General features: G+C 42.1%; 1 protein-coding gene across 1 annotated transcript in view; it reads left to right on the top strand.

Annotated features, from left to right (window-relative positions):
- LTBP1 (latent transforming growth factor beta binding protein 1) overlaps positions 1-17310 on the top strand; it is a 196666-nt gene that overhangs the window by 105384 nt on the left and 73972 nt on the right. The window contains exons 13-15 of the mRNA XM_006767564.2: positions 845-967; positions 4854-4973; positions 14794-14916. Of these exons, the coding sequence (XP_006767627.1) occupies positions 845-967; positions 4854-4973; positions 14794-14916 (366 nt within the window). The remainder of the gene's footprint in view (positions 1-844; positions 968-4853; positions 4974-14793; positions 14917-17310) is intronic.

Here is a 17310-nt window from a genome sequence, read left to right as displayed (position 1 = left end):
CTAGATGTGGAAAGATATGAAACTTGAGTTCTTTTCCTCCAATCCTTTTTATTTTGCATCTAAATTTTTTTTCAGTAACAGTTGACATTCGTTGTTAGTTTTAGGTGTATAGCCTAGTCGTTAAGAGACATTTATGTAACTTTTGAAATGATCTCCCCTATAAGTCTAATACCTAGCCAGCAACATACATAGTTATTAGAATATTAGAGGCCCGGTGCATGGATTCATGCACCAGTGGAGTCCCTCCACCTGGCCTGCAGGGATCAGGCCGAAATCGGCTCTCCGACAATCCCCCGAGGGGTCTCGGATTGCGAGAGGGCGCAGGCCAGGCCAAGGGACCCCACCAGTGCACAATCGGGACCATGGAAGGGCTCCAGGGCATGTCTGTCCCTGTCTTGCCCAGTCCTAATCTGGGCCAATGATCAGGGCGGCCAGCCGGGGAGGGACAGCGGGAGGTTGGCCGGCTGGGGAGGAACTGTAGGAGGGCTCCAGGGCGTGTCTGGCCCATCTCGCCCAGTCCTGATCAGTCGGATCCCAGCAGCAAGCTCGGTTGGAGCATCCACCCCTGTTGGCCAGTGCGCATCATAGCGACTGGTCGAACAAACGGTCTGACACTTAGCACATTAGGCTTTTATTATATAGGATTATTTCTCTGACCCCTTTAAACAAAGAGTGTCAAGTGTGCACAAAGACCAGAGGGGTTAAATGTTTCCTTTGGATCCCACACAAATCAAAACCACTCAGGTGATAGCAGGAATCAGTTATTTCATTCTTAAACGACACAGGGAGAGGTTTGAAATGATAGTTTGGGAAATAACCCTCGCACTGTTTCTGCTTTCCATAGATGTTGATGAGTGCCTGCGGCCGGACGTGTGTGGGGAAGGCCACTGCATCAATACCGTGGGGGCCTTCCGGTGCAAGTACTGTGACAGCGGGTACCGCATGACCCCCGGGGGACACTGCGAGGGTGAGTGTGCTAAAGGCGGCGGCCGCACCACTTCTGAGGCTGAGTAAGCCTGACTGTGCAGTGCAGGGCTGGGTGCAGGGCCTGTGGCTGACGGGCCCCCCGCCTGGTATTTCCCTCTGCCAGTCTGTGCATGCCACCAGCTCGTCTCAGCACCGCCCGCCTTCTGGATTCGCAGCCTCTTTGTCTCACTTCCGTGGCTCTGTGTAAATTATTTTCTGTCTTTATGCTCTTTCTTACGCACTTCAGTATCTTCCTTCGCTGGTATTTCAGGTGAGGTCACATTGGAACAATTATCGCAGAGTTCACACAAACCCAGACTTAATTACAGGGTCTGGGTCCTTCGCGTGAGGACACGGTTCGGGTGTAGCCACCTTTGATTTTTTTTCCGTTCTTGACCTTTTCACCCGGATACGTTCCTTTGTCTCAGCTTGTTTCTTTCACTTAGATTTTGGGACTTGCTTACAGACTCCCCACAGAAGCTCCGTCTGATCCACTGTGGGTCACATTCCAACAGCGCCAGATAAAAATGCCTTTGTTAATGACCGCAGCCATAAATTGGCGCTCCTTACAGAAATGTTTTGAAACATTTTCATTTTTTTTAAGAGGGACATGATTTATTTTATTCATTTTAATATTTTTATTGATTTCAGAGAGGAAGAGAGAGGGAGAGAGAGATAGAAACATCAGTGATGAGAGAGAATCATTGATCGGCTGCCTCCTGCATGCCCCCTATTGGGGATTGAGCCCACAACCCAAGGGTGCGCCCTTGACCGGAATCAAACCTGGGACCCTTCAGTCCACAGGCCGACACTCTACCCACTGAGCCAAACTAGATAGGGCTGAAAAGTTTTTATAGCATGGTCAAAGTGATGAACAATTTCACATTCTCATGTTTGGGTCCAAATTGCACACAGGTTCTTTTTGAAATCCTGATGGTACTTTTCCCTTTAATTATTTTCATAAAGAAAACAGCATTACCCTGATCCCAAAACCAGACAAAGACATTAAAAAAAGAAAAAAGAAAATTGCATTGAACTTTGGCTTAGATCCTGCCATGGAAACATGAGGGTGAAGGTGCAGGGGTCTCTGAGCTAGTGTTTGAGGAGCCCAGATGTGGGGGTGGAGCTGGGGCCCCGGGGTTCCCTGCCCGGCTGCCCGAGGTTCAGCCTCTTTTCTAACATGGCTGGGCGTCCAGAGGGAGGGAAGGAGGTAGATGGGTTGGGGTGGGGGTTGCTCTCAGCTGTCCCTTGGCGTCTGCAGATTGGTTTTCTTCACAGTCCTATCGGCCCAGGCCTGGAGGGAGAGCTAATTAGACAGTTTTTGGCAGCCTGCGCCTGCCTCCTGCCTCTTGCCTTGGCCCCTTCGGTTCTAATCGAGAGGGAAGTGGGAACAGTGTACATTACCGGATCTCTGGTCAGCTCGAATGAGAACAGAGCCGTGAACTGTCCCCCGAGGGCCGAGGGACATGGTGGAGTGCAGGTGTGATGTGTCCCCACCATCCTCTTCCCAGGAACTCTCTCTCTCCGTTTGGAGAGGCGGGTGGACACAAGAGAGAGAGGAGCTGTGGCATCAGCTCACAACCCCCACAGATCGTGACTGTTTGCTTGGGAGCCAGTGAGTTGGCCCCTTTGAAAGTTACTTCTTCCTCTAACATGGCCGCTGAGAAGTTGACCCTTCAGGGTTGCTGAGAATAGAAATGTATGTTGCAGTAGCTTATATGGTGCCGGTCACCTTATTAGTTCTGAGGAAGCGTTTGTTTCTTAAACTTTGCCCTTCTCTGATGCCTTTTCTTTGTATGTAGATCTTCTCTGTACATCTCTAGTTGTGGGAGTACTTAAAAAGAAGGGTGTATGTGTAGGTATTTGATAAGCATTTATATGCAAAGCAGCACTCCCCAAGGAGGTCAAATATGGATCTTTATGTTCTACATACAGTCTCAGAATGAGAAGACCAGACATTGAAACAATAACTGTAGCATAAGGATGGAGAGTGGGAAGGAGGAGAAAAGAAATGTTGGAAGTCTATGGGAAACAGGAGACTTTTCGGTAATATTCAATGTGTGCAGATTATTTAACAGAAATATTACCAGAGTTCCCTGTGTCAAAAAACATATACTTCTCCCCCCATGAAAAGGCTTGAGGAGAAGAAGGAGCCAAAGAACATGGCTGTTTGCTAATTTGGTCATGGACCCGACCCAAAGGTCCTCGGGCTCCTGGCTCACGGAAGGTTTTCTCAGCTGTCCCTGACAAGGCTGCTTTCAAACAGCGCCAGTCTCCAAGGAGCCTATTGTAGTTCACAGACATTATCTCATGCGTCTTTACTTTATTCCGTTAAGATATTACCAGTCAGGTAGTCCCCGATGCATAAATGAGGGAACAAGAGAGCAGGTGAGGGCAGCAGGAAATTCAGGGATGTTATCTGGTGTTGCTCAGTTGTTGCACCTTATTTATCGGACCAGCCGCCCTCGGTGACCTTCTCTGACTTAGCAGTTGCAGTTCTGTTTAGAAAAACATCCCATCCAGAGAATAATGTCATGCTGTTTGGAAAGTGAAACTGGCGAGCATCATCTTTTTGTAGAACAAGAAGTCCCAGAACATCTGACCTAAAAAAAAAACCACACACACAAAACCACTGTGTGTCATTGTCTATTGGCAAGAATTTTTCACCGATGGGAAAAATAATTACAATGCTGGCCTGGTGTTGATTCTGTTACTATCGTCTCCCACTCTTTTACTTCAAGCATTTTTTTTTTTAACACACATCCAGGGGTATGTCATGGGAGATCATTTTAAAGAATTTACCAGAATGAAGATGTCAAATGCCCATGCCTGTTCTGTGTATCCATCACGGATTTCTTTCACTTTTCAGCTTATGTCCTGAGATATCTGTCTATAGTTGAAGTATGATTAGAGGTCTTCTATACATTTTATATTGAGACACTTAGACATTAAATCCACTCACTGAAATTCAAAAAAATCCAACTCCAGAAAAACACTTACTGTAAATATATCCTATGTCCTTCCCCCATTTTGTTTAACTATTTTAAAAAATGCCTCAAGCTATTGGAGTCATTATCTCTGCCACAGTCCCAACCCTATTTAAGGTGTTTTGTCCTCATATGGAAGAAAACAATTATTAGTAATGTCAGTTAGCTGTGAACGTGAAAAGAAATGTGTATTTTTACCAGAAAATACTACCATATGATCTTATCACCATGTTTGCTGGGAAATCTTGAAAGTATGTGATGAGTTCATTCTCTTCTAGTGGTTTTTTTTCTACTTCCAAGGAATTCCTAGCATATGAAAGGTTTTAAATTATTTAAACCCAGGATGTTTTGGGGCCCATTAGGCCAAAGTGAGGATTTCCCCAGAGTGTCAAGTGTCTATAGCGCCGACTTGTCACTGGGTGGATGTACAGGGTGGGGCAAAAGTAGGTGTACAGTGGGGAGTATTTGAAACACAGAGTTTATTCTTGTATTCACTATGGTGTCATTTTCCACATGGACAACTGTAAGCCTACTTTTGCCCTACCCTGTATGGCTTTTTCCTGCTCACCCCTATTCTCTTTTTTTTTTTCTGGCAAACTGCACACTTGCTTGAAAGGGTTGATGTCCAGAAAGTTGCCTTGGAGACGTTGCAAGCTTCTAGACTAGGGAGTTCAGGCCCTGCCAGTTGGAGAATTGGGTCCCACGACATCCTGGGAATGTGTGTAAATGTTTTGGTCAAGGTGTACCTGGCCGTGCAGAGCGCTGTGTGTTTATAGACCTGTGGCACTTAGCTGGTTGTTTTCCCCACCAGGTAGGGCAGGCATTTCCCCCCTTTATCACAGAAGTGTTTGCTGTAGTATCCTGATAAAATGTCTGTGACCTAGCTTTTTGATTTTTCAGATATTGATGAGTGTTTGAGTCCAACTACTTGTCCAGATGAGCAGTGCGTGAATTCTCCTGGATCTTACCAGTGTGTTCCCTGCACTGAAGGGTTCCGAGGATGGAATGGGCAGTGTCTCGGTAGGTACCACAGAGTTCTTATCATATAGTTTTATTTCTTCTGTCCGGCCTGTTTTCTGACAGAGTGGTGTAATGCCAAATGAGCCCTCTTTCAAAATAAAATACAAATGAATACACACACATACATATGGAATGTAACAAAATATTATTCTAAGACAACTTCAAAGAAAAGTTCTAAGTAAGTTTCAACCATGGAGAAAATAAGGAAGTGAGTTGGCATGAGGAATGTGGGATTTTTACATGCAACAAATAATCCTGGTGGAAACGCATTGTTACCTGATGTGTTAAATAACCAAAACTACATAAAATAATCGCCACAGGGAGAACGGTGGAAAGCAAAATACTTAAAAAGTGAGAAAAGGCATAAGAAGAAGTTGTCAGAGACCACATAGAATTAGGAAACATACAAACACAAACTTGCAGCAGAAATAGCAGATGCAGAAAGGGAAATCTTGATTGATTGCTCATGTCCCTTATATAATACATTTATTCATTTAAGTATTTAATAAAGAGTACCTGCATCAGGCACTGAGAGAGATCTGATATACTTGCTTCGGTTCTAATTACACGGGCTCTCACTACCTGTCTCCTTTTCGTGGCCTTCCTTCATGTTTCTGTCTACCATACAATCTTTTCCTTAAAAGTTGAACTCTTTTGCACTCCGTGCCAGACTCTGAACTTTTCTTTCATTTATTCCTTCTATCCTTTCTTTCACAAATGCTAGACAACTTACTATATATGCTCAGAGTTGTACTAAGTGCCGGGGTATATCAATTGCCTTTTTCAAGGAACTTACTATCCAGTGGGGAAAATGGGTAACCGTCCAGAGATCTCATAAATCAGTGCAAATGCACAGCTGATAAAGGTGCTAGAAAGGGATGGTTGTGTGACGCCACAAGAGCCTGTGCTATAATGAGTTGCCTCAAGGAAAATTCTTGAGTTAATTTTTCATTGGATAAGACGATGGGAGGGAGAACGTTTTGGACAAAGGAAACAGCATATGCAGGGGGCTTGTAGAAAGAGGCGGTCATGTTCCAGCAGCTGAAAGGACAGTGTGGCTGAAGGACAGTGATCAAGGAAAGATTTGCTGCAGGATGAGGAGTAGAACATGCCAGACCTTCTGGGTCTGTTGAAAATGTTGGCCTATTCTTGCAATTCTGGGGAGATACTTAGGTACTTCAGGAAGTGTGGTGTAGGTAGGCCTGGCAAAAACAATCTCCATTTCAAAGCTTTGGACTCAGCACCAGGCAGCATGAGCTGTACCTGGTGCAGGTGGCCCCAAACCCTGAGCCTCATGCCCATGCCAAGAGCGTCTATGAATGGAATTGTGAGATGTTGATCTTTGGGGAGAAGAAAATATTTTTTCATTCATTGCTTATTTGATAAGATTTTGTTTACGACGTCTGTGTTGGTCAGAAAGTGCATTTGGTTTTAATTTTCCGATTTGGCATACATTTTATAGTTGTCTATGAAGGTTCCATTCGTGCTCTCATTTCCACATACGGATGGATATTATAACCCAAGAGCAGATCCTGAACTGTACCTTACATAGCTAAGTGGTGATATAAACGCAGCCCTGATTCATGAATTTGCTAATGGAATGTGACTGACCAAATTGGCAAGTGATTGCTCTTCAATATAAATGCATTTGTCTAGATTGGGTAGTAATAATAATAAATGGCTTGTCATACCTAGATGTATACAATAAATCTAATCGTGACCACTTTGCTCCAGTTGTAGTGACAGAAACACAGCACCTCATTTAAAAGTAATTTCACTTTGCCAACCAGATTAGTAAAATCATACGCAGAAACATGAAGTCACTGTGCTACGCAACCAAAGTCACACTTAGCCGCTTGTTCTAAGCAATAGCTTTCGTTTTTGCATTCCGAAGGTCTTGCATCTCCTATTAAAAATAGGCAGCGTACTTTTTCCTTCTGTTCTGGGTCAAATGTTGGGCTCTTTGTCATCTATAGACCAAGCTTCTCTGTGGTATAATTGCAGTTCCTTCCATTGCTCAGTTGGACGTGTGCTCATTCTGAATTCCTCACGAGGGCTTTTGCAAATGATATCAAAATGGATTTTCCATCATAATTTTTTTATGGCAGTAGAGCTTTCATATGTTGAAAATTTGAGTGTGACAGAAAGCAGAAAGATATTGCAATAAACCTTTCTGCTCATATTGAGCCAATGGATGGATTGAATTTTTCTGCTGAACTCTGACAGTGCTCACGAATACCCAGCCTCTCCTCTTTGTCTCTGTAACTTGTAGAGTTCAGTTCTCACCTTTGTACTTGTGGGACTCCAGAAGGTGTAGTCCTTACTTAATCTTACCTTTGTGTTGAGCTTATGGGTAACACGACTTGATCTATATGTATTCATTTATTTATCAATTGAGTGCCTACTATGAGCCAGGTATTTTTGTAGACTTTGGGGATGGAGAGTGAACAACGTAAATTCCCTCCTTGCATTGCACTTCTACCGTAGAGCTACTGTGTTTACAAATAAGTAACTCAACAATGAGAAGTATATGGTGTGTCAGATATGAATGCCATGAAGGGAAGGAAAGCAGCATAAGAAAAAAGAGGGAGTGTTAGAGTTTCTGTGGTGGTCAGAGATCAGTCATTTACAAGGTGTTCCTTGTTAACCATTTGCTTTGTCTCTAACAATTATTTGTGAGTAGTGGCATTCTATATCCTGTTGGTTCAGATAATTTAGAATACATTGATGAGACTTTTATTTTCCAACTCTTAATGTAGGAGGACAGTAAAGACTTAAAAAAGTTCCCAGATCTCACTGTTTGAAGAAAAGCCCTACACCTGGCATTTGCTAGTGATCACCTATAGAAATAATTGCTACATCACAGGGCTGTTCTGTGCCATATGTCTCATAGTCTCCTTCTTCTACTACCCTACTCACACTCACTCATTTTTTAAAATTATGTGATTAAACGTGTACAGTGTTGTGTAGAATAGTATTTTTACTTGCATTATGCTTGGTGTTTGCTTTCTTTGTGTGTACTCTGTCCATCTTCATTCTGATTTGACTCATTTTTATTTGAAATGGTTTAATTGGGAATTAAGAATTGCTTTTTTGACCCTTGCGTTCTGCAGGGATTTGTTGCCAGTTACACTTTCTGATTCTTTCACTAACTAAACAGTGGACTTGCTGAAACCATTGATGGCCTGTTTGTCTTCATGCCATGTACACTGGGTCTTACTGATTGATGCTTCTCCTTGGTTGGTGAATTAGGACAGAAATTGTTTGGGGCAGAAACAGGTATTCAGCCCAGGACACGTAGTCCTTCATCTGAATAGTTTATTGTCCACTCTCAAAATATCTACCCCTCAATATTTTCTGGCAACTCTTTTTGGACCTCTGTTAATGTAGCATCTTCTTTCAAGTTGTGGATTTTGGTCCTGTCTTGAGAGCCACTTTCATCATTCAACACTGTATTCCTTGGACCTCACGTTTCAGCCTGGAGTTGTTGCCCATTTGATCCCCACCTCTAATGACTATTTCAACACCTTGAGTTCTGTCTACTTCCAACTGGCTGCTCCAACCAGGACTTTCCTTGAGGAGAGCCAGCCTGACAGGTACTCAATTTATAGGTTTCTCTTGACTCCTGGAGAACTATCCTGATTCCAACCCAACTAGATTATTCCCCAAAGGAAATTCTCTCATATTTCATTGTTTAAAGGTACTTTCCAGTAACTCTGACATAAAGATCACATTTCCCTGAATTTAGGCAGATTAGGGACCATGTGACCGCTCTGAAGCTTAGTTTTAATATCTGTAAAATAGGATTTGAAATACTTTCTTCATAGGGTTTATTGTCAGAATTAAGTGAGCGATATAAAGTGCTTTGTTTGACATAAAGGACTCCATCAATGTTAGAATTCTTCTTCCCCCCCTGGTACCCTCCCTTTTATCTTCCTTGTCCTGAAATACACACAAGATGGCGGATGAGCTGACCATCTACCTTTTGTGGATATTATAAAATGTCAACATCCGACTTATCCCTAAACCATTATGTGCTAAAGGAATCTCTAATCCGTCAGCAAGTTATTGAGCACCTAACCATTTGTCTGCCAGATGCCAGAGAAGATCTGAGATGGTGAAAAAGCAAAGTAAAACAAGAGTAGAATGTGGTTACCTGGGGCTGGGGGTGGGGGGTTGGGGAGATGTTTAAAGGTGCAAACTTGAAACTCTTGATAAGTACGTTCTGGAGACCCAGTGCACAGCATGGTGATTGGAGACAACAGCACTGAATTATAAACCTCAGAGAGACTAGATCTTAATTGTGATAGAGGTGTTAGCTAATGCTACTGTTTCACAACATATAAGGTATCAATGCATCCCTTCAACTTATATAATGTTATGTGTCAATTACAGCTCAAAACAAAAAAAAATTCTTTTGTGAAGGAAACATGCTTGTATGAGAATAACAACAAAAAACCTCACTTTATGTAGTTTACAAAGGGCTTTGACTTTGTTGTTTCATTTGATCCTCCTGGCAATCTTCCCTGTGGTACAGCTAGAGAAACTGATTCCCAAATAGGTTAACAGGTTTGCTCAAGGTCAGAGGTAAGACGTGGCAGGGCGAGGACCAGATCCCAGACCCTCTTTCTCCAAAACAATTTTTTGTTTTGTTCTACATAGTATCTCCTGTCTCTCTCACGTGCACTCAAGAAAACTCAACAACAAAACAATGTAATTAACATAATAAGGAAAGGAAAGTTCATAGGAAGGAGACGTCTGTGTGGGCTGGAGTTGCCCCTTGCACGATGTAATAGTAATGGCTAGGGGGCCGCCAGAGTCAGAGATGTCAGACCTGCCCCATAGATAGCCCGGTTGAGTTTTGCTGAAAGACACGGGTGCTGTTGGAAAGGTAAAGTAAGAAGCCAGTGAGTTGGTGGGATTCGTGGAATTGATCTTCTCGGGCTGTCCTTGGCTCCTTACCGGGGATGTGTATAGCCTTGGCTGGCTTCCAGTTCTGAAAAGCAGTGCTGTGTCTTCAAGGACCATATATTTTTGTAGACAGCTCTGCTACTGCATAAATTGGTCAGAATTGACAGCAGGCCGGAGACCCTGAGGATTTACTGTACCTTAAATGCCCTTGAGGTGGTTGGGTCACACTGGCCTAGCCAGCGTCTGTCTCTCATTTGTCAAGTATGTGTTTCTGTCCAGTCTGGTCTCTTATCATCTTTAGTATAAAAGACTGTGTGTGAAGAATAGTTAAGGGATCATTGAAGTAATAGCATGAGTAATCCTATACTTTTATGTAGCTATAGTGATAGAATAAGATGTTTCCACCCTCCTACCCTCTCTCCTCCCATATCAAATGATGCTCATTCATGAAGTCCACATTGGTCACTAAGGAATTAAATAAGGCTGAATGGACGCTGAAAAATGCCTGGTTCACAGTGTGGACAAGTTCACCTCCTTGAAAGTACAGGAAGTAATGCAGGCCAGTGGTTGCTGGAACCAGTCCTGACCCACCCCAAGGACCTAAGTGAAGTGGAAGGTGAGGGTGCAGCACAGCCTTGGGCTGACTGGTGTAAAATCAGCCACTGAAAACCCTTTGTGACTTAGAAGTCAGGCCCACCAGGTAGTCTGGTGTGTTCCCAGGATATTAGGAAGGGAAGTTTCAAAAGAGTTCCTGACTCAGATGAAATACATCCCAAGGCAGCGAGAGAATTGCAGGTGGGATTGCTGGCCAGCTGGGAGTCATCTCTGTGAAATGGATGAGGATGGAAAGTTGCCAGAGAGCTGGAGAGAGATTAATGTCCTCATTTCCCCCTAAAGAGGAAAGAAGGTGGAGTCAGGAGCTAATGACCTATGAACTTCAAATTGATCTTGACAAAGAACTGTAGACTGCAGGATTCAGGTGATGAGGTGAAGCACTTTTAAATGAAAGCGATGATCATAAGAATCAGCCAGAGTTCAGTCAGGGCAAACCATGCCAGACTGTCTTGAGTGCTTCCTCAGGGAGAGCGATTAGAGGGGTAGGTCAGGAGCTACTCCGGGCGTGGCATTTCTGGTTTCAATGGGCCATTTGTTACAGTCTGTCAGGGGATTATAGATGAGAAGGATCCGTTGGGGTTGGGCAATAGAATAGTGAGGAGGATTCATAAACTTTTGAACTATCATATCCACAAAGTGCTGGTCTCATAAATGCCAACAGCTTCCTTACTGCGGGAGGTTTTCACTCATTCAATGAAGCCACTTTTTCTGTGGACACGATGTTTTTCATGATAAAATTCCCTTTTGAACTCACAATGTATAGGCAGTGTAAGAATTTGGGTAATGTGGCTCTCTTATAAGACTGTAGTCTTAGAGTAAGGTGAGTTTTGATCTCCAATATAGACGTTACTGTCTCCCTCTGCTTGGGGGAGGCTGTGAGTGATGGGTGCTGAGGTGGGCAGGGCCCACCTTGTTTCCCACGGCATTCATCCTCCCAAGGGTTGGAAGGAAGGATTGTGGGGACCAGCCCTTCTGTCCATACCACTCGAGACCCCGCAAGTTTGTGTCCTTGACCAAACTGAAGAACAGTGGGAACCACTGAGGATTTTTAAAGTAGAGGAACAACCATTGATTGGATCTGTGTTGTAGAAAGGTTACTCTGGCTGTAGGTTGGGTAATGTTAGAAGAGGGCAAGACTGGAAATAGAGAAATAAAAGGCCATGGCAGTAACACATGTGGGAGAGAATGGTAGAATAGGAATGAAAAGAAAGTGAGGATATTTGAGAGATATTTGGAAGGTAGGATTGATAGGACTGGGTAATAAGTGTAAGAAATCTAGAAAGGATGATGCCCATGTTCCTGACTTGGGCACTTGAGAGGGTAGTGGCACCATGTACTGACATGGGAGACAGCATTCAGAGGAGGCAGTGGGGAAGGTCAGTTTTGGCCGCGAAGACTCAGAGGTGTCTGCGGGACATCAAGTGGGGATGTCTCATAGACTGACCTGCTAGATGTAGGGATCTGCAGTTTAGGAAATAGGTCTGGGCTAAAGATACAACAATGAGTTTATTTTACATCCACCAAGTGAGGCCCCGTCTAGATACATGTCTTATATAGAGATTCTTTTTTAATTGAGGTATAATTGACATAATAATGTTATATTAGTTTCATATGTACAACATCATGATTCAATATTTGTTTACATTGCAAAATGCTCACCACAGTAAGTCTAGTTAACATGCGTCACTATACATAGTTACAAATTCTTTTTCTTTTCTTTTTCGTGTGATAAGCTACTTTTAAAATCTTCTCTATTAACAGTTTTCAAATATGCAATGCAGTAGTTTTAACTGTAGTCACCATACTGTGCATGACATTCCCAGGACTTACTTTATTTAATTTTAAAATATATGTTATGGATTTTAGAGAGAAAGGGAGAAGGAGAGAGAGAAAAACATCAATGATGAGAAAGAATCATTGATCAGATGCCTCTTGCACACCCCCTATTGGGGATCGAGCCCACAACCCAGGCATGTACCCTTAACCAGAATTGAACCACGGACCCTTCTGTCCACAGGCCAATGCTCTATCCACTGAGCAAAACCAGCTAAGGCTGAATTACTTATTTTATAGCTGGAAGTTTGTACCTTTTGACCCCATGTAAAGGTACTTTTATAATATTTTACTATATAGTTACTTTCCCAAGGGCATGAGCTCCATTAAGTCCAAATACTCATTGAATCCAAACTGCTCGGTCTCCATGTGAATGATTGACTTGCAAGGATTCTGGCTCCATGCAATTATGTCTGTAATAAGTGAAGAATAAAGACATCAGAATACCCTAGGTATTTCAAGGCAGTCTGCTTCATAGTTAATCATGGTAGTCGCCTGACAAAATAGAACTGTTTTAAGTATCTCATGAATAGTAATCGGTAATGCCTCTTCATTTACTTTAGAGAAATATGGTCTTGAACTGATTTTGCTATTACGTTCTCCAGCCCTGTAAGTCACATTCCCTGGTGCATGAATAATTAGAGAGAGCGAGCCACACATTTTTCAAGTTGTTACCATTTTTTTCAGGCAAACCAGATGCTAAACTTGACATTTTCTCGCTGCTGTCAGGAATGGCCATGCTTAGTGTCAAGGCTCATTCTGTCCCACTGTTTACTTTGGCTTCGGTGTTTGGCTTCTTTCAAGTCACTTGCCTTCCATGTGTTCAGAGGTGGATCCCCACACAGGCGGACAGAGCGTGTGTCAGCCTGGAAGTGCTGTTCTTGCTGTGATGGATGGGGAAGAGTCGGTTCACCATGGTTAGTGGTTGTGCGAGAGCGGGTAGAGCCGCCTAAGCAGTGCCAATTGCTTGGCTGATCTCTGAATGAATGTGGAACCCACCTGCGCACACAGACTCCCCTTTCTTTACCGTATTTTGCTAAGACTTTATTTCTCAATTCTATTGTAAGAAAGATAGGATACAGCTTTAATGAAATGTGGGGCAAATGAATGCACTCTGAACTCTGGATTGCTGACCGGAAATGAGATCTCTGTTGTTGATTTGTCCGTGACTCTCCGTCTGTTAGCGTTAAGAACGTTAAGAGGGTAGAAAGCTGTTTTTCCTTTGCAGTGAGCATTGTCAAAGGAAGTGGGTGAAATCAAGAGCCTTTTCCTCCTTATTGTCTGTCTGCCTCATCATTAAGATGCACTGATTAGGTTACAGACTGCTTTACAATTAAGCCTGACTGCGATGCTGTGTGTGTGTGTGTGTGTCTGTGTGTGTGTGTGAGCACTTTGGGCTTTGTTTTCCTCTCAGGCTTTGGTTATTTATGCTACATTATGTCTTCCCACTACAACATATAGTGGACTTACCCAGGGGCATTCAAATGGGGCTCAGAACTCCAATTTTTCTTTTTAAATTAATAATGTTCTCATAGGAGCTTAATGGATGCTTTATTTCATTGAATGAAATCAATGAACACTCAGATGAGTATTTTTGCAAATAATAAAAACAAACATAAAAATCTCTCTCTGTTTCTATCACTAGACTTAACATTGTCTACGACAGAAACTTACTGTCAAGTTAGAAGGGTGTGCTTTGGTGTTAACACTGACTGGATTTCAATCTCAGAGCCACCACTTTCTAACTGTGTGGCTGGGGCAACCCTATTGGATGTCTCTAAGTCATGGTTCCTTCCTCTCTGGAAAGTGGTTCGCTGGACTTTGTTAGGATTAAGTGAGATAATATAGGTAAAGCCGTTAGTGCCTGCATCCAGGAAGTGCTTGATAAAGATTAGCTATTATCTGCCTCTTTAGCCTGTAGCATACCTTCTGACTGCCCAAATAGCCTTACATTTGTCCCCAGACTGTTTGTATAATGCTGGTTTTGTTAGTTTTTTTTCACCTATTACACTTTTTCTTGAGGTTTCTCTGGGACCCCAATCATAGCTTTTGCTCCCATGAATCCTCACATCTTACTGAACTCAGTTCTCCAAGCAGAGCTTGACGAATCTTTGCTTTCTTGGAATATGTTCTTTTGTAGGGGATGTTGCTCCCAAACCACTCTCTCTTCTGCTCCCCTGTCCTCCATTGAATTCATTCATACAGCACGTTTGGTTCCTTTTGTCAGTTACTTTGTAGGGAGTAAATTAAGGCACAGAACCGTCATATAAGCAGCTCACACCACAGCTTTTTCTCCTTCTAAGGGTTAATGTGAAAGCTTACCTTACAGATCTTTTGAAGATCCACTATTTTTTTTCTAACTAAATTCAGCTTTCTTCATTTTTTTTTTAAATTTCTTCTCTGACCTGTTTTTGTTTGTTTGTTTTATAATTTCCCTTCCCAATGGGCACCATTCCTCAAGATGTGGATGAGTGCCTGGACCCGAAGGTCTGCACTAATGGGACCTGCTCCAACCTTGAAGGCTCCTACATGTGTTCCTGTCACAAGGGCTACACCCCGACCCCAGACCACAAGCACTGCAAAGGTAAAGACTGTCATCACCTCTCTCCGTGTTGTTTGAACTTCCATTAGGAATATGTGAGAGTAACTAGCCTTAGAAAGGGACCCACATTACCTGTGGTTTATGTTCACTGAGCTACTTGGGTATGTAGACCATAGCTATGTATACAATGGAAGGTAGTGTATTTTTACAGAGCATCTGTAAACCATAGATCTGTTTATTTAAGTTTTTTTCTGTTTCTATAAATAATATGTACAGTTGCACAACTCTGTGAATATACAGAAACATTGAATTGCATACTTTAAATAGGTGAATTGCATGGAATGTGAATTAGATCTCATTGAAATTGCTACTAAAAAAAACATACCCAAGATGTGGGTTTGATCCCCAGTTGGGGCCTGTACAGGAGGCAACCGATGGATGGTTTGCTCCCACATCAATGTCTCTCTCTCTCCGTCTCCCACTCCTGCTCTCTCTCCCCCTTTCTCTCTCTCTCTCTCTCAAATCAATAAAAATGTATCCTCAGGTGAGGATTTTTTAAAAAGTTCCTATCTTCTCCTTTAGAAAACTATATAGGCACTAAGTGTTTTCCTTATTCATCAATCAAAACCTTTTCTTCTTATAATAATAAACTACATAACATCCTTTTTCTTTAGTTATTTCATCATCTTTTCCAAACCACATCAGCTCATAGATGTCAAATTCTTCCCAGGTCATAAATCTCTCTCTTTTCCAACTTTGTAGCAAAGCTGCTAATCTCACCTTGTGGATGGTCTGAAATACTGACTTTGTGTTCACCTCACTAAATAGACTGACAGCCTTTATCAGGTTATGAATACATTACCTAACGTGTTCATTTATTTCTGCTTTATTCTTTGCATCTCTTTGCATCTGTGCAGTTTAGCACTGTATGTCCTAATTTTATACGTAACTAGAGGTCGTCTCTATTTGAACTCTCAGCTGGACTTGTCAAAGGAATATGTGCAAAAAGTCTCTTAATTATCTTTCATAGAGAATAATATTTTATTTTCATCTCTTGGCACAAAAGAGAGATGACATTTGTCCTGCATGCCTGTGCTTTAGAAAGCTTTCTTTTATCGTGGGAATTTGGTCCCTCCTCCGAAACGAAAAATGCCTTTTGATCTGTAGAATTAAACAGCCTCTGTTCCCCTTGGTGATTTTAAAGACCCAGCGGCCACCTGATTCAAGATAACTGGGTTGCCTCAAGTTATTCCAAATGTGCGTGTCATTACTTATAATGAATTACTTCTGACAGTCTTCCCAATACAAATGAGGAACTTATGTAAGATGTCTGGCTTACCCTGCCGGTACTTGGAATGGAGGGTCTCTTCTTGTGGCAGACATCGTCACATGAGAATACTTAATTTGTCATCTTCTTTAAGAAAATTAAAAAGAGTCCAAGGCACTAAAAATGTTGTCAGATATTACATGAGATCCAACACACCACAGGAGCAGTTGTTGGTCTCAAGTTCTTGAACTGAGAGACCTCAAGTATTTTATAGAATGTGCTGAAAGAAAATATGGTGTAGGCTGTTCTTTGCTGTCAGCCACTCCTAAAACTAATAGACTTAGAGTGTGGAAAGGTATAAAATAATTCTTCTAATGAAATTCAGCTCACTTACTTGATTTCTCTTTTGGTAGTCAACAATTGGTAGGCAGGACTTATGTATAAATAAAAGGGATCAATAACACAATAAGTGAAACAAAAGTTTGTAGTACACCAATTTCTACATAAAATTAAATGGTAAAACCCCCCACAAATTCCTGAATTACAATTAGATTAATAGTTTATGTGAGCTTTTTTTAAGGAAACTTTTAATAGCTCGAGACCTTGCTTGTATCAGGATAAAATCAAAAGGTTATTGCCTCCCTAGAGGTTAAGAAATGCATCTTTGCTCAGAAAACAGGTAATTGTCAATAATACTTAGGGGGAAAGACTGTTCTCTTGGGTAAAAACTTTTAGAGACATTGTAACTAGGATATTTTAGGAAGAAAGCAATAGTCAGACATTGATTGCTAGAACTTGGTTTCCGTAAAAGAAATCAAGTCGTTTAATCAAGGCATTAAAAAAATTTTCACCACTTTCTCTTTGGATATTCCAGCAGCCATCAATATAATACCATCATTTCACTTGGCTTTCCTTGTTTCTTTAAAATTAAGTTCTGTGGTTAGAGTGTTGGCCCCCGCACCAAAGGATGTCAGGTTTGATTCTGGGTCAAGTACACATTCCTGGGTTGCAGGTTGATCGCTGGCAATCAATCAACGTGTCACTCTTCTCTCTCACATCAATGCTTCTCTCTCTCTCTCTCTCCCTCTCTCCCTCTCTCTCTCAAATAAATAAAGAAGATTGATATAACACCAAGCATCTTCTCAGATCACAATGGTGTGAAGATAGAA

Source organism: Myotis davidii, unplaced genomic scaffold (assembly GCF_000327345.1).
Source record: "Myotis davidii unplaced genomic scaffold, ASM32734v1 scaffold238, whole genome shotgun sequence".
Taxonomy (NCBI): Eukaryota; Metazoa; Chordata; class Mammalia; order Chiroptera; family Vespertilionidae; genus Myotis; species Myotis davidii.
Note: the sequence above shows the minus strand (reverse complement) of the source record. Positions and strands in the feature narration are given on the sequence as shown.